Below are 26,932 nucleotides of genomic sequence, written 5' to 3'. Positions count from 1 at the left end.
CACGGTTCCGGACTGCGCGCCTAGAACCGCGAGACCACCGCGGCCGGCCGGTCTTCAGTCCTGAGACTGGTTTGATGCAGCTCTTCATTCTACTCTATCCTGTGCAAGCTTCTTCCTCTCCCAGTACTTACTGCAACCTACATCCTTCTGAATCTGCTTAGTGTATTCATCTCTTGGTCTCCCTATACGATTTTTACCCTCTACTCTGCCCTCCAATGCTAAATTTGTGATCCCCTGATGCCTCAGAACATGTCCTACCAACCAGTCCCTTCTTCTAGTCAAGTTGTGCCACAAACTTCTCTTCTCCCCAATTCTATTCAATACCTCCTCATTAGTTACGTGATCTACCCACCTTATCTTCAGCATTCTTCTGTAGAACCACATTTCGAAAGCTTCTTGTCCAAACTAGTTATCGTCCATGTTTCACTTCCATACATACTTACACTCCATACAAATACTTTCAGAAACGACTTCCTGGCACTTAAATTAATACTCGATGTTAACAAATTTTTCTTCTTCAGAAACGCTTTCCTTGCCATTGCCAGTCTACATTGTATATCCTCTCTACTTCGACCATCATCATTTGCTCCCCAAATAGCAAAACTCCTTTGCTAGTTTGTGTCTCATTTCCTAATCTGATTCCCTATGTTTCTAGCATTTGTAGACTTAGAGAAATCTTTTGACAATGTTGACTGGAATACTCTCTTTCAAATTCTAAAGGTGGCTGGGGCAAAATACAGGGAGCGAAAGGCTATTTACAATTTGTACAGAAACCAGATGGCAGTTATAAGAGTCGAGGGGCACGAAAGAGAAGCAGTGGTTGGGAAGGGAGTGAGAAGGGTTGTAGCTTCTCGCCGATGTTATTCAATCTGTATATTGAGCAAGCAGTAAAGGAGACAAAAGAAAAATTCGGAGTAGGTATTAAAATCCATGGAGAAGAAATAAAAACTTTGAGGTTCGCCGATGACATTGTAATTGTGCCAGAGACAGCAAACGACTTGGAAGAGTAGATGAACGGAATGGACAGTGTCTTGAAAGGAGGATATAAGATGAACATCAACAAAAGCAAAACGAGAATTCTCGTAGTCCTTTATATATGATCATCCACAAGTGTAATTACACAGATGTGCCGCAAACGAAGGGCAACATACAAAATAATCAGTCTTCTTCAGAACAGACAAAGACACGTAACACTTCTGGTCCAAGCGACCGCTATTAACAAAAGTCTGTACTGGCCTGCAGTGACTGCTTATCTCTAACTGTGCTACATAGAGATTGCTAATGAAGAGGCTACATTGAAGCTGCTATCAAAGTGGGCTGCCATAATTCGGACGCGGCACTTATGTCGTCTCCACCTAGTGGCCGCTTCTGTCGCGTTGTCGTCCTGGATGGAGGTCGGTCAGCGTACGATTGGCTGACCTCATCTCACAGCCTTCTCTTCCCTGTCGTTCCCGACTGGCGTACCGTCGCTGACTTTACGCCGTAACACGAGGGATTTGACAAAAATATGGAAAAACTGCGAGAAATGCATTCTTGAACAAAAATCCGGGTGCTAACCACGCTTACTGGTTGCGCTGTAGTATTTGACCACGAACAGCACCAGGGCAATGTCCTCCAAACGTTGCAAGTGGGAGTCGTACTTAGAACAGTATTCTATGTAGTCATGAGTGGATTATGTGAATTCTAACGTGGGTAAATTGTTGCTCCTCGTATGGTGGACTCATCATCAAGAAAGGTAGCTGAAGTGTGTAATCTTTCAACAGCCACCGTATTGAAGACGTATACCGCATAACTGGAATGCGAGAAAACATCATACGCTGCATCACTAGACGGACAAAACTGTATACAGAGGTCACTGAAGAGGATTATGTGCCGCGCGGTATTAGCCGGGCGGGCTAGGGCGCTGCAGTCATGGACTGTGCGGCTGGTCCCGGCGGAGGTTCGAGTCCTCCCTCGGGCATGGGTGTGTGTGTTTGTCCTTAGGATAATTTAGGTTAAGTAGTGTGTAAACTTAGGGACTGATGACCTTAGCAGTTAAGTGCCATAAGATTTCACACACATTTGAACATTTTTGAGGATTATGTCCAAAAATATAAGAGGACGACAGCTGCAGAAGTCACTGCAGGACTGAATATGGGCTCGCAAACCCTTTCAGTACCAAAACAACACGAAGGGGACTCCATAAGAAGAGAATTGCAGGATATGCTGGAATTCCAAAACGACTCGTTAGTGAGGCAAATTCCCCTGATAGGAAAACGTGGAGTCGAGGATATAAAACCTGGACTGAGGAGCAGTGGAAGAACGTTATTTGGTCGGAGGAATCTTGTTTCACACTTTTACGGCTTCTGGATGAATTTACGTGCAAAGAGTGAATCATGGAGAAGGACTCGCTTATGATTTCGGCAGCCATATCATGGAATTCCATTGGCCTCTTGGTTACTCTGCAAAGTCGCGTTACTGCCAAGGCCAAGTCCACCTCATGGCACAATGTTGGTTCCCAATTGGAGATAATTTGTTGCAAGACGACCTGGGCCCCTGTTCACACAGCTAGCATCGTCCAGAACTGGTTTCGTGAGCGACAGATTGGACTGTCCCACCTCCGCTGGCAACCTCAGTCAGCAGGTCTCATTACATTGACCCCTTGTGGTCTGCTTTGTAGAGAACGGTGCGCGATCGCTGTCCACATCCACCATGATTACGTGAACTTGCCACTGTCTTGGAGGAAGAACGGTATAATACCCCCTTGAAAACCATACAGGGCTTGTATGTACCCATTCCGCGAAGACCAGAAGCTGTTTTAGACGCCAACAGCTTTCCTACAGCGTATTACGCACAGCAAAGCGTTGTATGTTGTGGTGTTTCCATACTTTTCAGATGCCTCTGAGCACCAAGAGACTTAACATCTGAGGTCATCAGTCCCCTAGACTTAGAACTACTTAAACGTAACTGAACTAAGGACATCAACACACATCCATACACGAGGCAGGATTCGAACCTCCGACCGTAGTAGCAGCGCGTTTCCATACTGAAGCGCCTAGAACCGCTTGACCAGCTGTTGTGGCTGAGCACCTGAAAGATAGTTTGGAAAATATTTCGAGTAGATTTCCCCACCATGTTATAGTTCTGGGTGGAGATTTTAATTTGCCGGATATAGACTGGGAGACTCAAATGTTCATTACGGGTGGCAGGGACAAAGAATCCAGTGAAATTTTTTTAAGTGCTTTATCTGAAAACTACCTTGAGCAGTTAAACAGAGAACCGACTCGTGGCGATAACATATTACACCTTCTGGTGACAAACAGATCCGAACTATTTGAAACAGTTAACGCAGAACAGGGAATCAGCGATCATAAAGCGGTTACGGCATCGATGATTTCAGCCGTAAATAGAAATATGAAAAGAGGTAGGAAGGTTTTCCCGTTTAGCATAAGTGACAAAAAGCAGATTACAGAGTACCTGACGGCTCAACACAAAAGTTTTGTCTCAAGTACAGATAGTGTTGAGGATCAGTGGACAAAGTTCAAAACCATCGTACAATATGCGTTAGATGAGTATGTGCCAAGCAAGATCGTAAGAGATGGAAAAGAGCCACCGTGGTACAACAACCGAGTTAGAAAACTGCTGTGGAAGCAAAGGGAACTTCACAGCAAACATAAACATTGCCAAAGCCTTGCAGACAAACAAAAATTACGCGAAGCGAAATGTAGTGTGAGGAGGGCTATGCGAGAGGCGTTCAATGAATTCGAAAGTAAAGTTCTATGTACTGACTTGGCAGAAAATCCTAAGAAATTCTGGTCTTATGTCAAAGCGGTAGGTGGATCAAAACAAAATGTCCAGACACTCTGTGACCAAAATGGTACTGAAACAGAGGATGACAGACTAAAGGCCGAAATACTAAATGTCTTTTTCCAAAGTTGTTTCACAGAGGAATACTGCACTGTAGTTCCTTCTCTAGAGTTCGCACAGATGACAAAATGGTAGATATCGAAATAGACGACAGAGGGATAGAGAAACAATTAAAATCGTTCAAAAGAGGAAAGGCCGCTGGACCTGATGGGATACCAGTTCTATTTTACACAGAGTACGCGAAGGAACTTGCCCCCCCTTCTTGCAGCGGTGTACCGTACGTCTCTAGAAGAGTGTAGCGTTCCAAAGGATTGGAAAAGGGCACAGGTCATCCCCGTTTTCAAGAAGGGACGTCGAACAGATGTGCAGAACTATAGACCTATATCTCTAACGTCGATCAATTGTAGAATTTTGGAACACGTATTATGTTCGAGTATAATGACTTTCCTGGAGACTAGAAATCTACTCTGCAGGAATCAGCATGGGTTTAGAAAAAGACGGTCGTGTGAAACCCAGCTCGCGCTATTCGTCCACGAGACTCAGAGGGCCATAGACACGGGTTCACAGGTAGATGACGTGTTTCTTGACTTCCGCAAGGCGTTCGATACAGTTCCCCACAGTCGTTTAATGAACAAAGTAAGAGCATATGGACTATCAGACCAATTGTGTGATTGGATTGAGGAGTTCCTAGATAACAGAACGCAGCATGTCATTCTCAATGGAGGGAAGTCTTCCGAAGTAAGAGTGACTTCAGGTGTGCCACAGGGGAGTGTCATGGGACCGTTGCTGTTCACAATATACATAAATGACCTGGTGGATGGGAAGTTCACTGAGGCTTTTTGCAGATGATGCTGTGGTGTATCGAGAGGTTGTAACAATGGAAAATTGTACTGAAATGCAGGAGGATCTGCAGCGAATTGACGCATGGTGCAGGGAATGGCAATTGAATCTCAATGTAGACAAATGTAATGTGCTGCGAATACATAGAAAGATAGATCCTTATCATTTAGCTACAAAATAGCAGGTCAGCAACTGGAAGCAGTTAATTCCATGAATTATCTGGGAGTACGCATTAGGAGTGATTTAAAATGGAATGATCATATAAACTTGATCGTCGGTAAAGCAGATGCCAGACTGAGATTCATTGGAAGAATCCTAAGGAAATGCAATCCGAAAACAAAGGAAGTCGGTTACAGTACGCTTGTTCGCCCACTGCTTGAATACTGCTCGGCGGTGTGGGATCCGTACCAGACAGGGTTGATAGGGGAGATGGAGAAGATCCAACGGAGAGCAGCGCGCTTCGTTACATGATCATTTAGTAATCGCGAAAGCGTTACGGAGATGATAGATAAACTCCAGTGGAAGACTCTGCAGGAGAGACGCTCAGTAGCTCGATACGGGCTTTTGTTAAAGTTTCGAGAACATACCTACACCGAAGAGTCCAGCGGTATATTGCTCCCTCCTACGTATATCTCGCGAAAAGACCATGAGGATAAAATCAGAGAGATTAGAGCCCACACAGAAGCACACAGAAGCATACAGACAATCCTTCTTTCCACGAACAATACGAGACTGGAATAGAAGGGAGAACCGATAGAGGTACTCAGGGTACCCTCCGCCACACACCGTCAGGTGGTTTGCGGAGTATGGATGTAGATGTAGATGTAGATCACAACGGCTAGCTCCATACTTTTGTCGACGCCCTGTGTATTTTTACTGAATGAGCAACAACGAATAATAAAAAAAAAGTTCAAATGTGTGTGAAATCCTATGGGATTTAACTGCTAAGGTCATCAGTTCCTAATCCTACACACTAAGTAACCTAAATTATCCTAAGGGCAAACACACACACCCATGCCCGAGGGAGGCCTCGAACCTCCGCCGGGACCAGCCGCACGAATAATACGAGGTGTGTTTTTGAAGTAAGTACCGTTTTGAAATTAAAAAAAGACGTGCTAAGATACCTCAATAATTTTATTTTTACATGAAAGCGTGTACCTTAATCTACGCACTGACGCCATTACAGTCTTATTCGTCCTTGTTTATGTTGTGTACTGAGTGTTTAAGATGCCTCCGATAATCGTGAATCCGGCCGACTGTGAAGTACGGGCTGTTATAAGATTTCTTAGTGCTAAAGGCCTAGAAGCGATCGATCTTCATTGTGAGATCTGTGCAGTTTACGGAGAAAACATTATGAGTGCTGGAATGGTACGAAAGTCGGTGAGAGCATTTGAAGATGGCCGCACAAATGTGCACGATGAACAACGAAGTGGGCGTCCTTCGGTCGTTAATGAAAGTTTGGTGCAGGAAGTGGACAATGATGTGAGAGGAAACACACCCTCGTTGCGGGATGACTTTTCTAATGTTTCTCGTAGTGTTTTGTATGGCAATGTGACCGAGCAGTTGAATTACCGAAAATTGTGCGCACGTTGGGTACCGAAAAGGTTGACGGATGTGCACAAAACCAAACGTTTAGACAGTGCATTGACTTTCCTTGAGCGGTACCACAGCGACGGTGATGATTACTTAAGCCAAATTGTTACGGGCGATGCAACATGGGTGGCCTACGTCGCACCAGAATCAAAGTAATAGTCCATGGAAGTTGAGCAAGGGCATCGTTTTGCTGCAAGACAATGCCCGTCCGCATGTGGCGAATCAGACCAAAGATCTCATCACATCTTTTCTATGGGAAACTCTAGATCATCCTCCGTACAGCCCCTGATCTTGCGCCTAGTGACTACCATCTGCCGGCCGAAGTGGCCGCGCGGTTCTGGCGCTGCAGTCTGGAACCGCGAGACCGGTACGGTCGCAGGTTCGAATCCTGCCTCGGGCATGGATGTGTGTGATGTCCTTAGGTTAGTTAGGTTTAACTAGTTCTAAGTTCTAGGGGACTAATGACCTCAGCAGTTGAGTCCCATAGTGCTCAGAGCCATTTTTTTTGACTACCATCTGTTTCTGCACTTGAAGAAACACTTGGGCGGTCAGCGTCTTCAAGCCGATGACGAAGTCAAAACAGTGGTGATGCAGTGGTTAACAAGTCAGGCGGCAGACTTCTATGAGGAGGGTATTCAAACACTGGTACAACGTTATGACAAGTGCCTCAATATTGACGGAAATTATGTAGAAAAGTAGATTAAGGTACAGGCTTTCATGTAAAAATAAAATTATGGAGATAACTTAGCACGTCTTTTTTTAAATTTCAAAACTGTACTTACTTAAAAAAAACACGCCTCGTACATCCTCTGTGTTGAGTCTGGATCTCACTTTCAATATATAGGGAGCATACAAGACTTATTATGGGGCCTTTTACATTGTTTTCTCCAGTCGGAATGTTAGTCACTGATTTATCATAGCCAAAATCAGCTTACTTTATACTAAAGCCTCAAATGCAATATTCTGTGAGGATGAAAGATACTAAGTATAATCGAAATTATCGGTAGCGTAACTGACTAGAGCATTGCTCTTGAGTGACACGATTCAGTACAGGAAGATACGGTTCAACATCCGGTCGACGTTATTTGAGTCGAAGCACATGCTCGATTTGGAAAGAGTGCGAAGAATGTGTCATTTTCGAAGGAGCCATCCTGGCATCCGATTTAAGCGGTTGAGGGAAATCACTAGAATCTAAATCCGAATGGCTGGAGGGCTACTTGAACCGATGGCCTCGCAAATGGAAGCCCAGCGTGCAAACCACTCCGCTACCTCGCACGAGCTGGTGCAGCTGATTTACGGACACCATTCTTGTATAACAACTGACGCTCGGAAAACCGCCATTCTATCGGGATAGTAAAATAGGTTCAGGTTTGACATTGAAACACGACGGCAAAGAACGTGTGTGTGTGTGTGTGTGTGTGTGTGTGTGGTTGGGGCTTATGGGCGCTCAACGTGGAGGTCATCAGCGCCCGGACACACATTAAAAGAAACGAATGTGGACAGGCCTAATAAAACTGAAGCACACACGCAAAGAATGCGGGAAAAGAAGGAAAATGCTACATCAGAAAGTAAAACGGAAGGAGAGGGAAAACGTAGGAGCAAGAATGCCACAGGAAATTGTCACTGGCTGGCCACTTACAGAAAATATGGGCGAGCTTGTCACACAGTGAGCCAATTAAGATCATCTCCCTAAAATCTTTGGAAAAACATTTGACATGGCACAGAACTTTAAAACTTTAACCACATTCGTCCGAGTGTTGCCTAAAAGAGATGGCAGGTCCGCTGGAAAGTCAGACGCGGCTCGCTGGCCAGAAAATAAAACGCAGTCCAATAAAACGTGGCGCCCAGAGACCTGGACGCCACAAGCACCACACATTGGAGGGTCCTCCCGCCGGAGCAGGAAGCCGTGCGTCATAGGGCTGTGACCTATCCGAAGCCGAGTGAGGAGAAGCTCGTCCCGTCGACGGGGCTGAAAGGAAGTACACCACACACGCGTTGTGGGCTTGACTATACGGAGCTTACTGTCAGTCACTTCCAGCCACTCATTCTCCCACCGACGCATGACTCGTGAGCTCAAACCGAGCGAGGTGGCGCAGTGGTTAGCACGCTGGACTCGCATTCGGGAGGATGACGGTTCAATCCCGTCTCCGGCCATCCTGATGTAGGTTTTCTGTGATTTCCCTAAATCGTTTCAGGCAAATGCCGGGATGGTTCCTTTGAAAGGGCACGGCCGATTTCCTTCCCCATCCTTCCCTCACCCGAGCTTGCGCTCCGTCTCTAATGACCTCGTTGTCGACGGGACGTTAATCACTCATCCCCTCCTCCTCCTCCTCCTTGAGCTCAACAGCGAGGTGAGTCCGTGCAGGGGGATAGCACACTGAAATACTTGTGGATCGAGACACGCCTCCTTGGCTGCGAGATCTGCCATTTGATTCCCAGCAATGCCGGCGTGCCCCGGAACCCAGCAGAAAGCCACCACCTTCCCCAGTCGCTGTAGTCGGAGGAGGGCATCCTGGATGGTCTGGACTATTTTATCTGCTCGATACAAACGTTGCAATGAGTGAAGGGCACTTAGTGAATCCGAACAGAGAAGAAATTTAGGACAGGAAGAATGTCTCATCTGCTCCAGTGCCCGCAAGATTGCAGACAATTCTGCATAAAAGTCTGACGGCAAAGAGCGATTTTCGTCTCGGTGAAGTCGTGCGTGGCGTCTTGGACGCGGTGCATTTGAGAGAAGAGGGCGGACGGAGTGATGGCTCTGCGCTCGCACGGCAGGATGCGTGGGCCCCGTCCCGTCATTCGGAGTCTGGCGCCAGGGCACGCTAAAAACAGAAGCTGCGCGGCGCACCGGCACGCCATTATGACACCACCGGCCTGGTGCAAGGTGGGCGGGAATTTAAGCCCTGCCGCGCATACGCTGTCCTGTTCAGCGGACGGAAGACCACAAATGTTCGTAGCCAACTCTTCTTTCAAAACAATTTGAAATATTATTACAAGGGAGACAGGGCAACCAAGAGCACAGGATGACGGCATCACCATCAAAGCGAATGGAAACTTGATAAACAACAAGCCGGAAGTCGAAAACATTCTGAATAATCATTTTTTAAATGTTTTAGAGAAAATAGGATCTAAATGTTCATTAGTAGAAGCGAGGCAGTTAATGGAAGAGGTCTTACCCACACCATTTGATGTGTGTGATGTCGTTAGGTCAATTAGGTTTAAGTAGTTCTAGGTTCTAGGGGACTTATGACCTCAGCTGTTGAGTCCCATAGTGCTCAGAGCCGTTCGCGTAGTACAGACGGACGCGTAGATAGACGGAGAAACGGAGACCGACCTACCATCATCCGGGGACGAAATCCACACACTTGTTGCCTCTGATGTGTCATGGGCGACCACTGGGAACTATCGAATTCCGGCAAAGTGAAGATCACTTGTGTGTCTGGTCAGGCTACTAACAACACTACGACATCACCAAGAGTGGCTGGTGTCGTGAAAGAGTGGAATGGCGCTATCTTGTCTGCAGTGATGAGAGAGAGAAGGTTCTGTCTATACGCGAGTGATGGACGTACAGGTTATAGCGTAAGCGTGTTGAGCTGCCTGTTACAGAGTGCATTTGCCCACGACACAAAGGTCCCATACCAGGCTTCTTGGTGGAGTGAGGGTCATCAGTTAAAGCTTGCAGAGCAAAGAAACCACTGCCCGCTGCACTGTACAGGCTGTTGTCCTCGTGCTACTGCCATTTCTTCGACGGGAAGGTAATGTGCTTTTTCAATAGGAAATTGCACGCCCGCAAAGGGCTGCAGCGCGCAGCGTGCTCTTTCTGCTGTACTACAAGTACCCCGTGCAGTAGGCTCACCAGATTTCTCTGCACCTGAACACGTCTGCAGCGGATGAAGTGGTGGTTCAAATGGCTCTGAGCACTATGGGACTTAACTTCTGAGGTCATCAGTCCGCTAGAACTTAGAACTACTTAAACCTAACTAACCTAAGGATATTACATACATCCATGCCCGAGGCAGGATTCGAGCCTGCGACCGTAGCGGTCGCGCGGTTCCAGACTGTAGCGCGTAGAACCGCTTGGCCACTCTGGCCGGTCGGATGAAGTGGTAACTTACTCCTTCTCCAGGGCCTGCAAGAACCATTACCGAAACGCAACAAAAGGTGCTAGATGCTTGGGACAACGTATCGCAGGATGCCATATGACAGCTTTATGATTGGTACAACAAAGTTGGAAATTTTACTTTTTTATTCACTCGATGACTAGTTTCTGACCGAGACCACTTTTCAAACCATCGTAACATAGTCGAAAAAGGTATTTCCGAAGATGTGAAAACCATTTTAAAAATATGCAACGAACAGTTACAGCGCGTACAGCATGCTGGAAGTTCGTACCTTTATTGTCGTTTGCATGCAAGAATGTGCAGGTGTGTTGCTGCCAGAAGGGTGACGGGGGGGGGGGGGGGGGAGGAGTGTACACGTTCTATATTTGCCACTTTTTGTACTATGAGATGTGTGTTTCATTTGGTCTGAATTTATCATTTTTTCCATTAGTGTATCATTAAGAAAATCAAATAATAGACGGAGGGGGTTGGGCAGTCGATCAGTTGCGTCATTCTACCAGGAAGGCTCGTGTTGTCTGTAGTTCAACAATGCCCAGACAGTTAATACAGCGGTTCGATCGCGTCGGCGTTGTTACTTTGTGCCAGGCAGGGCTCTCAACAAGGAAAGTGTCCAGGCGTCGCGGAGTGAGCCAAAGCTATGTTGTTCTGACATGGGGGAGATACAGAGAGACAAGAACTGTCTATGACATGCCTCGCTCAGGCCGCCCAAGGGCTACTACTGTAGTGGATGACTGCTACCTACGGATTATGGGTCGGAGGAACCATTACAGCAATGCCACCATGTTGAATAATGCTTTTTGTGCAGCCACAGGACGCCGTGTTACGACTCAAACTGTGCGCAATAGGCTGCATGGTGCGCAACTTGACTCTCGACGTCCATGACAAGGTCCATCTTTGCAACCACGACACCATGCAGGGCGGTGCAGATGGGCCCAACAACATGCGGAATGGACCGCTCAGGATTGGCATCAAGTTCTCTTCACTGATGAGTGTCCCATATCCCTTCAACCGTACAATCGTTGGAGACGCGTTTGGAGGCAACGCGGTCAGGCTGAACGCCTTAGACCCACTGTCCAACTAAGGCAGCAAGGAGGGAGTTCGCTAATGTTTTGGGGTGGCATTATGTGGGGCCGACACACGCCGCTGGTGGTCATGGAGGCACTGTAACGGCTGTACGATACGTGAATGTCATGCTCCAGCCGATAGTGCAACCATATAGGCAGGATATTGACGAGGCATTCGTCTTCATGGATGACAATTCGGGCCCCCATCGTGCACATCTTGGGAATGACTTCCTTAAGGATAACGAAATCGCTTGACTAGAGTGGCCAGCATTCGTCTTCATGGATGACAATTTGCGCCCACATCGTGCACATCTTGTGAATGACTTCCTTCAGGATAACGAAATCGCTCGACTAGAGTAGCCAGCATATTCTCCATACATGAACCCTATCGAACATGCCTGGCGTAGATCGAAAACGGCTGTTTATGAACGACGTGAACCACGACCACTCTGAGGGATCTATGCCGAATCTCTGTTGAGGAGCGGGACAATTTGGACCAACAGCTCCTTGACAAACTTGAGGATAGTGTGCGACAACGAATACAGGAATGGATCAATGCAAGAACACGTGCGACTGGGTATTAGAGATACCGGCGTGTAAGGCAGTCCTTACCACCACCTCTGAAGGTCTCGCTGTATGATGGTACAACATGCAATATGTGGTTTTCATGAGGAATAAAAAGGGCGGAAATGATGTTTATGTTGATCCCTATTCCAGTTTTCTGTACAGGTTCCGGAACTCTCGGAATTGAGGTGATGCAAAACTACACTCCTGGAAATTGAAATAAGAACACCGTGAATTCATTGTCCCAGGAAGGGGAAACTTTATTGACACATTCCTGGGGTCAGATACATCACATGATCACACTGACAGAACCACAGGCACATAGACACATGCAACAGAGCATGCACAATGTCGGCACTAGTACAGTGTATATCCATCTTTCGCAGCAATGCAGGCTGCTATTCTCCCATGGAGACGATCGTAGAGATGCTGGATGTAGTCCTGTGGAACGGCTTGCCATGCCATTTCCACCTGGCGCGTCAGTTGGACCAGCGTTCGTGCTGGACGTGCAGGACGCGTGAGACGACGCTTCATCCAGTCCCAAACATGCTCAATGGGGGACAGATCCGGAGATCTTGCTGGCCAGGGTAGTTGACTTACACCTTCTAGAGCACGTTGGGTGGCACGGGATACATGCAGACGTGCATTGTCCTGTTGGAACAGCAAGTTCCCTTGCCGGTCTAGGAATGGTATAACGATGGGTTCGATGACGGTTTGGATGTACCGTGCACTATTCAGTGTCCCCTCGACGATCACCAGTGGTGTACGGCCAGTGTAGGAGATCGCTCCCCACACCATGATGCCGGGTGTTGGCCCTGTGTGCCTCGGTCGTATGCAGTCCTGATTGTGGCGCTCACCTGCACGGCGCCAAACACGCATACGACCATCATTGGCACCAAGGCAGAAGCGACTCTCATCGCTGAAGACGACACGTCTCCATTCGTCCCTCCATTCACGCCTGTCGCGACACCACTGGAGGCGGCCTGCACGATGTTGGGGCGTGAGCGGAAGACGGCCTAACGGTGTGCGGGACCGTAGCCCAGCTTCATGGAGACGGTTGCGAATGGTCCTCGCCGATACCCCAGGAGCAACAGTGTCCCTAATTTGCTGGGAAGTGGCGGTGCGGTCCCCTACGGCACTGCGTAGGATCCTACGGTCTTGGCGTGCATCCGTGCGTCGCTGCGGTCCGGTCCCAGGTCGACGGGCACGTGCACCTTCCGCCGACCACTGGCGACAACATCGATGTACTGTGGAGACCTCACGCCCCACGTGTTGAGCAATTCGGCGGTACGTCCACCCGGCCTCCCGCATGCCCACTATACGCCCTCGCTCAAAGTCCGTCAACTGCACATACGGTTCACGTCCACGCTGTCGCGGCATGCTACCAGTGTTAAAGACTGCGATGGAGCTCCGTATGCCACGGCAAACTGGCTGACACTGACGGCGGCGGTGCACAAATGCTGCGCAGCTAGCGCCATTCGACGGCCAACACCGCGGTTCCTGGTGTGTCCGCTGTGCCGTGCGTGTGATCATTGCTTGTACAGCCCTCTCGCAGTGTCCGGAGCAAGTATGGTGGGTCTGACACACCGGTGTCAATGTGTTCTTTTTTCCATTTCCAGGAGTGTACTTTTGATGTATGTAGGATATCGAACAAAATTCGTGACCAAATTGAGGATTTCTCATTGGGCAGTACGCGTCATGTTCTCTTGGATCGAGAAAGGTGTAAGCAACTTCATGCTTGCCCCAGGGAGATAAGCCCTTCCTGTTCATGTTGTATGTTAATGTCATGACAGACAGGATTAACTGTAACCTCAGAATGTCTGCAGGTGATGCAGTCACGTATAATGAAGTACCGTAAGTGAGACTTGGCTGAAGTGAGCACGAGTGAACCAGTAACAGGAAATTGGTGGATCAGCGGGCCTCATCGGCAGGCCGTGCTCCCAGCCACCTCCCTCGGGAGTTCAGTAACAACTTGGCTAGGCGGCCGCTGCACATCCGGGCAAGCGGAGGCAGCTACCAACGCTTAATGTGTGGCTGCACCATCCGCCACTGCGTTTATGACCCACTGGCCGCATTTCCAAGCTGTTTGTGTTCGGAACGTTTATGACGAGCGCTATAATCTGCCTCGAGTTGTAAAAGCTCCCGGAACAAATACTTTCTGACGCTCTGCCAAAAACAATAACGGCTTAGGATGTGCTCTTGAAGCGAAACCATAGCTCACAAACAGTATACTGTCTGCGAACAGTACTGTCACAGAGTCTGTTTTGAGCGAGGACGTTCTGCGGTTCAGTTAAGTAGAACAATGTACTGGTTTGCTACTGCGCTGGTTTACTATCTATCTCTTTCTGTTCCTAACGATCTCGCTATCAGTAGGGTGTTTAAGTGTGTTTGGCAAATTTTCTGCCTTGAGTAAACACAAGTGTCTTCTCTTCTTTTAAACGCTACATGTTCCTGTGAAATTTAACCATATCAGGGTGTTCCTTGTATTTGCTGACGAACGACAGGTAAAACATTGCATGCGTAAGTTTTGTGGTTGCGCTCATTACCATTGTAATAATTTAATAAGACATACAGGGTGTTTCCGTGATGTTACAAATTTTAGGGATGATACAGAAGGGTAAATGTATCAATTTGCGGTAAAGGACCTTGGTCCGGAAACGACAGAGTCGCAAGTTGTAAACTAAAATCGTTTTATTTCCAACAGAGGATGTGTACCTTCTGTTGCTAAGACTGTAGGGTGAGCAACATTCAGAAGTGGTAGTATGGACCAAAGTAATAAAATAACATCCAGTAAACATTGACTCTACAATGCACATCTTTAAGAGATATACCACTCGTTCATTCGGAGAGAGATGTGTTGTTTCACAGTAGTGAAGGTGAACAAGTGCTCATAGCTTTTGCGGTGTCTATTTTAGAGTCCTTGTTTACTGGACATTTTTCTCGTGTTTTGGTCCATACCACCTCGTCCGAAAATATGGAAAACCGAAGAGCTAGCAGTAGAAGAGATGTCTTTCACACTATCGAGCATGAACAGACGCATTTTAGACCCCATCTTTATTAGAAAATTTCTCATTCCTTTGGCTCATACCGCCAACTCTGAAAGCTGCCTACCTTACAGTCTCTTGTCCGCAGGGTGTGGTCTAGTGGCTTGCTGCCTCTGGATCTCGGGGTCCTGGGTTCGATTCCCGGCCGGCTTGGAGATTTTCCTGCCCGGGAACTGGGTGTTTGTGTTGTCCTCGTCATTTCATCGTCATCATCGTTCATGACAGTAGCTAGAGTGGACTGTGTAAACAAACTGGGCTGTGTAAAAACTAGGCTTCGTATGGGCGCTGATGACCGCGCAGTTGAGTGCCCCAGAAACGAGACATCATCTTCACCTTCCACTCTCAGCAACAACGGTAGGGGTATATGTACTCTTTAACATATTGCAGCGTGTCAGCAACTGTGAAATGTACAGCAAATAAACAATTTTTTCAGCCTTCAGTTGCAAGGTAATTTTACTCGTTCACCTAGGTTTCGATTCCAGTAATGGAATCTTCCTCAGAACCTATAAATTAAACAACATACGGACATATATTACTCACTAAAATGCATTATCTGTCTAATGATTGAATATTAAAGAAATTGTGATACTTACAAAAAATTAAATTATTTTGTGAGCCAAACACTGGCCATGTCACAGGTTAAAAATTAAAACAATAACGACGCATAATCATAAGATTATGTCAGTCAAAATTAAAACCATTAAGGCGAACGTAGACGGAGCTACGCCGGCCAGAAATCAGGACCACACGTAAGCGGCTCGAAAACTAGGCGTTGTGAGCAGTTACGCGGCGAGGCTCGGCCGCGGCCGAGCGCATGCGCAAGCGCAAGCGCGAGAGACAAACTGTCTCAAAATTACTTAGAGCAATATACATATAAACAAAATGTGACTAAAGCCGTCCTACAATTGGACAAACCTATCTATTGGTATAGCAACATTAAACAATTTACCTGAGGACAAACTACAAAGCCAAGGTATAATTTTTTTTTAAATATTATAGTAAGAGGGCGTGGCCCCGCTACAGTAACTAAAAATTAGTGTCAAAAACCATGCGTGCTAAGCATAAAATGTCTTTAACATAAAAACGCCTTAGCAACTATGTGTCATTACCAAGCATATGACGACATACAAAGACACACATGTACAATTATACCTTGGCTTTGTAGTTTGTCCTCAGGTAAATTGTTTAATGTTGCTATACCAATAGATAGGTTTGTCCAATTGTAGGACGGCTTTAGTCACATTTTGTTTATATGTATATTGCTCTAAGTAATTTTGAGACAGTTTGTCTCTCGCCCCTGCGCTTGCGCTTGCGCATGCGCTCGGCCGCGGCCGAGCCTCGCCGCGTAACTGCTCACAACGCCTAGTTTTCGAGCCGCTTACGTGTGGTCCTGATTTCTGGCCGGCGTAGCTCCGTCTACGTTCGCCTTAATGGTTTTAATTTTGACTGACATAATCTTATGATTATGCGTCGTTATTGTTTTAATTTTTAACCTGTGACATGGCCAGTGTTTGGCTCACAAAATAATTTAATTTTTTGTAAGTATCACAATTTCTTTAATATTCAATCATTAGACAGATAATGCATTTTAGTGAGTAATATATGTCCGTATGTTGTTTAATTTATAGGTTCTGAGGAAGATTCCATTACTGGAATCGAAACCTAGGTGAACGAGTAAAATTACCTTGCAACTGAAGGCTGAAAAAATTGTTTATTTGCTGTATATGTACTCCACTGTCAGAGGTGTGGCAACGACTTTCGCCTATGACTTTTGACCAGGGTCCCTTACCTTAAATATATACATGTAACCTTCTACATTGTTCCTGAAAGTTTCTAACATCATCACGGAATCACGATGTACCCCTCAACAGCACATTTTTAAGATACCGTATGTATTTTGTCAAAATGTTCTTACACAAAAGAAAAGCGCAGTCCCATAAATGTATTACCACGCAACGTTTTACCAGCTATCCCGCAGAAAATAACGGGACCGGCGACGGTTCACTGAAATATGTGTGGGTAATAAATACTAAAAGAGTTATTTGCTCACGACAGACTCCTGTTCTAAAACGTATTTATTTGAACGCAAAAATGGACGCAAAATATTAGCTTTGTAATGTCAAGACAGGATGTTTGTTGTTTAGAGAAAACGTGGAAGAATTGATAAAATAGAAAGGTGAAATGAAATGTCGAGTGTCTAGGGCCTCCCGTCAGGTAGACCGGTCGCCTGGTGCAAGTCTTTTTAGTTGGCGCCACTGCGCGGCGACTTGCGTGTCGATGGGGATGAAATGATGATGATGATGATGAAGACAACACAACACCCAGTCCCTGTGCGGAGAAAGTCTCCGACCCCCCCCCGCCCTCTCTCTCTCTCTCTGTCTCTCTCTAAAACAAATATGCACACACACACACAAACCAGGATAACTGGCTCAAGTTTTCGAAGAGTTAGATTTTATCTATAGTAGTGAAACTCTCGTTAAAGCTACAGTTTGTCTGAACACCATAGTGCTTTATTACAAATGGTATGCAGTTGCCATCCTCCGAAAAAGAAAATGATCCAAATGGCCCTGAGCACTATGGGACTTAACATCTGAGGTCTTCAGTCCCCTAGAACTTAGAACTACTTAAACCTAACTAACCTAAGGACATCACACACATCCATGCACGAGGCAGGATTCGAACCTGCAATCGTAGCGGTCGCGCGCCATCCTCCGAATTTTGAACTGACTTACCCAGCCACTTGTTTAAAAGCCTGTAAAGTTTCACGTGGACTCCGAACAGTGGCGTAACTGGGCATTTTCCACATTAACAAAGATTGCCAGGGGTAGAATAAATCACTGGCGACTGATAATAGTCCTAGGAATGACTGGTATCAAACCCGAGAGCTTTGGATCTGTTATCTAGCCGTTTACCATGAAGTTACCGCCAAATCACACCAAGATTTTACATACCTCCCGAATATCCTAACTTGGGTTTCCACCAGTCACCATACACTACTACAGGCGGATGCAGCACGCGACTTGCTCCCTTCCTGTTCTTGTCGAACTCATAAGCTCTTCCTCAGGTATCTGCAACATACCGAAACTGCTAATTCTTTCTATTCGGGAGGACGACGGTTCAATCCCACGTCCGGCCATCCTGATTTAGGTTTTCCGTGATTTCCCTAAATCGCTCCAGGCAAATGCCGGGATGGTTCCTTTGAAAGGGCACGGCCGACTTCCTTCCCTGTCCTTCCCTAATCCGATGAGACCGATGACCTCGCTGTCTGGTCTCCTTCCCCAAAAACAACCCATCCCTAATTCTTCTATATATGGGAAACTATTAGGTAGTGAGCTCGATGTAGCCCTGCATCGAGAATAATTCCTTATTTTAGAGTGCCCTGACATTTCTAACAGGCCCGAAACAGATCTTGCACCATGAAGTTTAGCCTCGATTTTTTTCGAAACGCAAGTGTTGTAACCTAAACTCTTCCACAGGAGCTACTTTCTAGCGGCCTCGTAATAGTGAGGTACAGTTCCTCGAAGTCAGTGTACCACAGTGACTGGCCGCTGCTTGTTAGAAGTCTCTCGCGAGTGCAAAGCAATAAAATTCACTTGAAAGGTGTGGGCGACGCAGCGCTCACCTCTTGACAGGGGGCTTCACTCGCCGTTCCAAAGCCGCACGCCGCTGCTTCCAGGAATAGCCCGGCCAGCCGCTCTGCTCTGGGCCGCACCTGCTGGCTACACGCGCAGTTCGTCGCCTGCTGACTTGTCGGCTGATTCCGGAGCCCCTGCTGACAGATCAAGCAAACACGTTGAGGGACACGGAAATCGCTGCGCCCACGATGCGTCAGCTGTACCACTTCTCGATCGATCGAGCTGGACCGACATCGGGGACTGATGACCACAGATGTTAAGTCCCATAGTGCTCAGAGCCATTTGAACCATTTGGACCGACATCGGGGCGTTCTACCGGCATCAGACATCGGCCGACGATGCGCCAGTAGGTGCGCGGCGTCGATACAACATACAGAATTCGGACAATCATCGGTGGAATTGAAATCAGTTTTTCTTCGGTCGAATCAGGTGACATTCCCACCCACAAACCATGGTTTGTTAGAAAATTTTTACTTCAGTGCGAGAAAGCAGGAGACTGTGGCAGCCTGAAGATGAGAGATACAATAACAGCGCAAATCACCTTTTGAATGCTGTAGCTGTTCTTATCTCCGGTCTTGCTAACAAAAACTGGAGAGGAACTCTGTCTCATGACAAGGCAAGGGAAAACACACAAAAAAATAAGTTAAACGCTAAATATACAGGGTGATTTACGAAGATATGCAAATAGTTTAATATGTTATTCTTCCACTAATGATTACTTAACACACTTACGGCTAATAAAAGATTTTGCCTGAGATTTAGCAACTTCGCTAGTATGAAGCCATAGAAAAACTGTACGAGGTTAAAGTAAAGCACAAATTCCATTTATTTTGTTGTTATTGGTCTGATAAATCTAATAAAACATGTCCCAGACGTGCATCTGTAGTAGTTTTCCAGAACATCCGGAGAAGCAAAGATTATTATACGAGTAGGCTAAATTTGTTTGCTTTGCATTAAGAATGTAGAAACATTTATGTCATTGTTGGCACGGTTAGTGATTTGCGTCAATCGTTTCCTAACCTTGAAACGAGTTAGTTTTCTGTATTGTTCAGTTTATGAATGCATTATGAATGCAATAGACGAAATTAAGAACAGCTACGTGATACTGAAACGCGCAACAAAACCTGTTCATACGCGTGCAGCTAAATACATTGAACTGGGTGGAGACAAATGGTTCAAATGGCTCTGAGCACTATGGACTTAACTTCTAAGGTCATCAGTCCCCTAGAAATTAGAACTACTTAAACCTAACTAATAAGGACATCACACACATCCATGCCCGAGGCAGGATTCGAACCTGCGACCGTAGTGGTCGCGCGGTTCCAGACTGTAGCGCCTAGAATCGCTCGGGCACCCTGGCCTGCTTGGTGGAGACGTTTTTGAACATTTATTGTGAATGTATTGTGAAATTGTTCGTACACTGTACAACTTCCGCAACACTGAGGTTTGTTTTTTCTGGTTTAACATGAGTCCGCGTGTGCTGTGGTATTAATAAAAGCAGATTATCTGACACATTCATACAGTTTCAGTTAACGTTGTTACCATCATTTTCCAAAATTAAATTCTCTACAACTTTTGTTGAAAACTTTGTGCAATTGTCTGGAATTAAAAAAAAACAAAAAAACAAATTGGGCTATGTAGTCAATAAATTAAAATTTTTACGAAATTATGTCTTTGCTTCTCTGGATGTTCTGGAAAACTACTACAGATTCACTAGATCAATAACAACAAAATAAATGGATATCGTGCTTTACTTTAGCCTCGTACAGTTTGCGGGGCTTCATATTAGCGAAGTAGCTAAATTTCAGGCAAAATCTTTTATTACCCGTAGCTCCGTAACTAAACATTTGTGGACCTGTGTCTGTATGAACTTTTGTCTCTAGTTTTACTTTTAGAATAACATACTAAAATATTTGCATATCTTCTGAATCACCCTTTATATAGCTATTCGCAGTCGGAAATGTAGAATAAACAGAACACTAAATAACATTTTGTTGTTTGCAGGTGATAACTGTAGTATGTACGCTAGACTTAAAGCTGCCAGCAAACATATTTAACAGGGTCATGTGAGGCATATAAACAAACGTATATATCCACATCATTTCCAAATTTAGTGTAGAGGGTTCAACTCGCGCGAATACAAGTGGTAGAAACTGTCACCGTGAGGCGGTCGGGGACAATCTTGTTAAAATGAAAGCCAAGTACGGCTTGACATAAAGGGCAGCAAAACAGGGCCTAGAATATCGTTGAGGAACCGCAGACTGGTCAAAAAAAAAAAAAAAAATGTGTGTGACATCTTGTGGGACTTAACTGGTAAGGTTATCAGTCCCTAAGCTTACACACTACTTAACCTAAATTATCCTAAGGACAAACACACACACCCATGCCCGAGGGAGGACTCGAATCTCCACCGGGACCAGCCGCACAGTCCATGATTGCAGCACCTGACACCGCACACTCCATGACTGCAGCGCCGTAGACCGCTCACTCCATGACTGCAGCGCCTTAGACCGCACACTCCATGACTGCAGCGCCTTAAGACCACTCACTCCATGACTGCAGCACCTGAGACCGCACACTCCATGACTGCAGCGCCTTAGACCACTCACTCCATGACTGCAGCACCTGAGACCGCACACTCCATGACTGCAGCGCCTTAGACCACTCACTCCATGACTGCAGTACCTGAGACCGCACACTCCATGACTGCAGCGCCTTAGACCACTCACCCCATGACTGCAGCACCTGAGACCGCACACTCCATGACCGCAGCGCCTTAGACCACTCACTCCATGACTGCAGCACCTGAGACCGCACACTCCATGACTGCATCGCCTTAGACCACTCACTCCATGACTGCAGCACCTGAGACCGCACACTCCATGACTGCAGCGCCTTAGACCACTCACTCCATGACTGCAGCACCTGAGACCGCACACTCCATGACTGCATCGCCTTAGACCACTCACTCCATGACTGCAGCGCCTTAGACCACTCACTCCATGACTGCAGCACCTGAGACCGCACACTCCATGACTGCAGCACCTGAGACCGCACACTCCATGACTGCAGCGCCTTAGACCACTCACTCCATGACTGCAGCACCTGAGACCGCACACTCCATGACTGCAGCGCCTTAGACCACTCACTCCATGACTGCAGCACCTGAGACCGCACACTCCACGACTGCAGCGCCTTAGACCACTCACTCCATGACTGCAGCACCTGAGACCGCACACTCCATGACTGCAGCGCCTTAGACCACTCACTCCATGACTGCAGCACCTGAGACCGCACACTCCATGACTGCAGCGCCTTAGACCACTCACTCCATGACTGCAGCACCTGAGACCGCACACTCCATGACTGCAGCGCCTTAGACCACTCACTCCATGACTGCAGCACCTGAGACCGCACACTCCATGACTGCAGCGCCTTAGACCACTCACTCCATGACTGCAGCACCTGAGACCGCACACTCCATGACTGCAGCGCCTTAGACCACTCACTCCATGACTGCAGCACCTGAGACCGCACACTCGATGACTGCAGCGCCTTAGACCACTCACTCCATGACTGCAGTACCTGAGACTGCACACTCCATGACTGCAGCGCCTTAGACCACTCACTCCATGACTTCAGCACCTGAGACTGCACACTCCATGACTGCAGCGCCTTAGACCACTCGGCTAGCAGACTGGTCATCGGGGCTCAGTTCGAAGCAGGAGACATCACTGCAGACAATTCCACTCCAGTCAATTGGGGTCCCGGCCGAAGACGAGTCTGGTGGCGCCACGGACAGTGGTGGGATATCAACCTGAGTGTCGGCCGCCATACTGACCGACAGTCATGAGCGGTGGTGTGGAACGCCGTTTCATTCCATAGCAGAGCCCCTTTGGTTGTCATCCGTGGCACCGTTACGCCACAGCGTCACGTCGATGATATTCTACGCCTTATTTTGTTGCTTTTCAAGGCATGGGCGCACATTTTTGCAAGATAATGCCCGCCCGAATATGGCGAGGGTGACTACTCCCTGTTTTCGTGCTTGCTAAACCCGAAATTGGCAGTCAAGATTGCCGAATCTTTCCACAAATTACAACGTTTGGAGCATTTTGAGCAGGTCTCTCCAGCCAACTCGGAATTTGACGAAGTAGCGCGCCAATTGGACAGAATTTTGCCCCATACCGTCATGAAGACATCCAAAAATGCCGTTAGTGCCAAGCCGAATACGGAGCCAGAGGTAGACCAACGCGTTACTGAGCTGCTGAGTTTGTGAACCTCTTTCTCTTGAATAAATCATCCAATTTTCCTGAAACTATAATCATTTGTTTATCAGACATACCGATTTCTGTCTGATAATTCCTTCGTAGTGCAGCGTGTCTTCTTTTTTTTCCTGAATAAAGGCTAGTTAACATGCAACAATACTTTTTTAGGAGAAAAAGAAACAGATGTCCCACTGAAGATAGCACATAAAGTGCTGAAATATGTCTGGGGCCGGCCGTTGTGACCGAGTGGTTCTAGGCGCTTCAGTCTGGAACCGCGCGACCGCTACGGTCGCAGGTTCGAATCCTGCCTCGGGCATGGATGTGTGTGATGTCCTTATGTTAGTTAGATATTAGGAGGGTAGGACGTCAAACGGACCGACTTGGAGCAGGAGAGGCATCACAGGACATTTTAATTTCCAGTGTCTATACTTTTACAAATAAATTCATAAAACTTTGTCACCAGGAAGGATTCAGGATTCACACTCATTGCAGTGGAAGTTCGAACATAACAAAATAATTTTTTTTACGTACGAAATTTCATCATTTTTTAACTTACTAATGGCTGCATTTGTTGCTATAGGTACACTTTTCTTCATAAGTTAGAGAGATTCTTCGATGAATTTTGCACAGCATACATACCATACTCACAGGTGTATGAAACTCTAAAATTTACTTAATTTGATGAAATTTCACATGTAAAAAAAAATTTATTTTGTTAGGTTTTCGAACTTCCACTGCTATGAGTGTGAATTCTGAATCCTTCCTGGTCATGCTGACAAAGTTTTATGAATTTATTTGTAAAAGTATAGACAGTAGAAATTAAAATGTCATGTGGTGCCTCTCCTGCTCCATATCGCTCCGTTTGACGTCCTACCCCCCTTAAGTAGTTCTAAGTTCTAGGGGACTGATGACCAGAGATGTTAAAACCCATACTGCTCAGAGCCATTTGAGCCATATGTCTGGGTAAAAACAAAACTATAAAGCTGTGTCTTGCATAAGATGGAATTCCTCTCCAGTAATAACAGAGACATGTCTCGAATCTGTACTCTGAAGTCGCTACTTTATTGGAATCACAAACTTCGAACAACTTGCAAAAAATGGCTCTGAGCATCACACACATCCATGCCCGAGGCAGGATTCGAACCTGCGACCGTAGCGGTCGCTCGGCTCCAGACTGTAGCGCCTAGAACCGCACGGCCACTCCGGCCGGCAACAACTTGCAAATTATATAATAATTACTTGAGTGTTGGATTATATTACATTATGGATGGACTGTGGCTTTCTAGCCACTTCTGCCTCATGTCTATATATAATGCAGAATGTAACCTACAATAAAGGTAAAATACCTATCGCAGATTTAATGCCCAAGTTGTAAACTTTAAAAAAAAATTGTGTGTTCAAGTTAGAAAGACGCTTATGTTACTGTAGCGGATCTTCATTGTTTTATGGTTGTTGGGCATTAGCTGTCTATGAATTATTAATGCTGATTTCTAGTGTCTTTATGCCCCTGAGGGGGATGATTCTGTTGTATGAGGGAATTTGCAAATAAGGTATATGTTTTTCCACTTTTCAGTGCTTTATGAGTTCAGAGTATCTCATTCTAAAATTTATGTTTGTTTTTCATACGTATGATAAATTACAGTCATTAAAAGTTAATTGGCATACCTGTACGTTTTGCTGAGTTTATTTGAAGTTGCGCAGACTGTTTGTAATCTTGCTTTATAGTGTCACAACAAGTTATCTGGACCGTGTAACAGAACGCGTCTCTCTTCATCTGATGTATCTGTAAAATTGTCTGATTATTCCAATAACTGGGAATTAGGCCGTGGTTCAAGGACTATTTCTGTTCATAACGTTCAGTCTCCTAATGCTGCATACATCAACAAGCAGAAGTTGAACGAGCTTACCATGCCGAACTGTTTACACGTATCAGCGCAACGATCGGTTGGTGACGTCATCAGACAGCTGCCTAACACCGCGGATTTGCGCCGACCTATGGAGCTTGTAAAGGAGAAGAGTTGGTGCTGTTCATTTATCACCAAGGCCCACAATTTGTCTAATTTCAATCCTTCTTCGTTTCTTTTAAAGTTGTTTTTGTGTTTTTGAATTTCTGTGGCCTCCCTTTACATCCTAGTGTTGTAACGATTGAACCGCGATAAAACCGTGGTATCGGAGAATCTTGTGGTTCTGCAGTCCCACTGCACGATCTGCTACTGTGGATTTATCCGTGTTTCCCAGGCGAGAACTGCTGTAAGTCGGGTGGTAATGTTTCTTTTAGTGATTTCTACGTACACGTAGTCGTATGTGCTACTGATTTTGTATAGTCGTCGGCTGTAACTCGATTCCGAGTATGTGATTTACGGGGAAGACATGTATCACTCGTGCGGTGAACATGGCCTATCGATCTCTTGATCAGTGATGATGGTTGCCTCGCTGCTGTTTAGATGCGCTTTCTCGAGATCCAGAGTGTGGGTCACATGGTCTTCCCACTTAATTTTCAAATTGTATCTCATTTTTTTGTTGGTGGAAGCTCTCAAGTTTTTTGATATCACGGTGGTAAAGTGTCCAAGTTCCAGAACTATACAGGACCGTGGAAATAACAGTAGCTCTGTACACCATGAGTTTGGTAGGCAGCTTTATTCACGAAAACTCTGGGCATTAACTGTCCGAATGCTTCTGGGGCAGCCCCAATTCTTTTACCACCATCGTGTTCGAAGGTACTCCGTTTAGTCAAGATGCTTGCAAGATATGAACAGTGATCAATCTTCTCCAGTGTTGAGTCTCAGCTGGAGATACTATGCTCCGACATAATTGTTGTAAAGCATCGTGACTGTAATATAAGTTAAATGTTTCTTTGACACTACAAGAGTGAAGCCGTAGTCACAGTACACAATTTTTTTCTTTAAAAAAGGGGGTTACATTACCGGTTTCAACGAACTACGTCGTCATTTTCAAATGTGAAACATCTGTTGGAGAATATCTAATGGGAATTGTGACCATACATCTGTCATAATTACACCAGGCAAGTTAGCAGCGTGTCAGTCCTACGTAAGAGTACAGCGTGTTTTGAGATTCTTTTTTCGGAACATGGTAAAATTATGTGATACATTCCGTATGGAAGCTTGCTGTGCTTGATACAATTACGACTTATGAATTTATATCAGCCATACGATCGTTGTGTCACAGCAGAACACATTGCAAGAATCTTTGGCAATTTTTACCCTGGTGTAGTTTTTATGTATTCTACATTAGGACATAGAATGAACGGTTGAGCAAGCATAGGTATAACTTGAAGTGACTTGGTTGTGCCACCATTGGCTCTGAGCACTATGGTTCAAATGGCTCTGAGCACTATGGGACTCAACTGCTGAGGTCATTAGTCCCCTAGAACTTAGAACTAGTTAAACCTAACTAACCTAAGGACATCACAAACATCCATGCCCGAGGCAGGATTCGAACCTGCGACCGTAGCGGTCTTGCGGTTCCAGACTGCAGCGCCTTTAACCGCACGGCCACTTCGGCCGGCGCCACCATTGCCTCGGTTGCTGGTCTCATTATTTTTCGTAATTGTTGTCAGATGTATGGTCACAGTTCCCGTTATATATTCTCCAACTGATGTTTTACGTTTGAAAATGAGGACGTAGTTCGTTGAAACCGGTAATGTAACTCCTTTTTTTTTAAAGAAAAATTTTATGTACGCTGACTATGAATTCGCTATCGTAGTGTAAAATAAACATTTAACTTTGAGTTCCAGAAGAGTGAGTCATGGGGCAAGTTTCCGATACCTTCGTTTTTCACTCACTGATGGTAAGACCAAAGCGAGCACATGCAGTTTTAAAGCAATTGACTCACTGTTGTAACTCCTGAGTTGGTAGAGCGGGAAACGCGGTGTGACCGGTTTACTGTAGTTCTGTGGCCTAGGGAACCTGGTACGTCTTTGTGAACGAAGGTTTGGCAGGG

At 46.0% G+C, this 26,932-nt stretch overlaps 1 protein-coding gene across 1 annotated transcript; it reads right to left on the bottom strand.

The window, feature by feature from the left end:
- Positions 1-18,661: 18,661 nt before the first annotated feature.
- On the bottom strand, positions 18,662-22,412 carry LOC126195473 (foot protein 1 variant 1-like). The gene is made up of 2 exons (XM_049934102.1): positions 21,393-22,412; positions 18,662-18,841 (listed from the first exon to the last, which is right to left on the bottom strand). The coding sequence occupies exons 1-2, from the start codon at positions 22,410-22,412 to the stop codon at positions 18,662-18,664; spliced, it is 1,200 nt and encodes a 399-aa protein (XP_049790059.1).
- Positions 22,413-26,932: the final 4,520 nt, after the last annotated feature.

This window comes from Schistocerca nitens, chromosome 7 (assembly GCF_023898315.1).
Source record: "Schistocerca nitens isolate TAMUIC-IGC-003100 chromosome 7, iqSchNite1.1, whole genome shotgun sequence".
NCBI classification, from domain to species: Eukaryota; Metazoa; Arthropoda; class Insecta; order Orthoptera; family Acrididae; genus Schistocerca; species Schistocerca nitens.
Note: the sequence above shows the minus strand (reverse complement) of the source record. Positions and strands in the feature narration are given on the sequence as shown.

Excerpts from the sequence above, each read along its gene's own strand:
- LOC126195473 (XM_049934102.1), bottom strand. The coding sequence starts at position 22,412 with ATGACCAGTCTGCTAGCCGAGTGGTCTAAGGCGCTGCAGTCATGGAGT. Across the intron at positions 18,842-21,392 it reads CATGGAGTGTGCGGTCTCAG|GGGCTCCGGAATCAGCCGAC; the intron begins GTACTGCAGTCA and ends ATCTGTCAGCAG.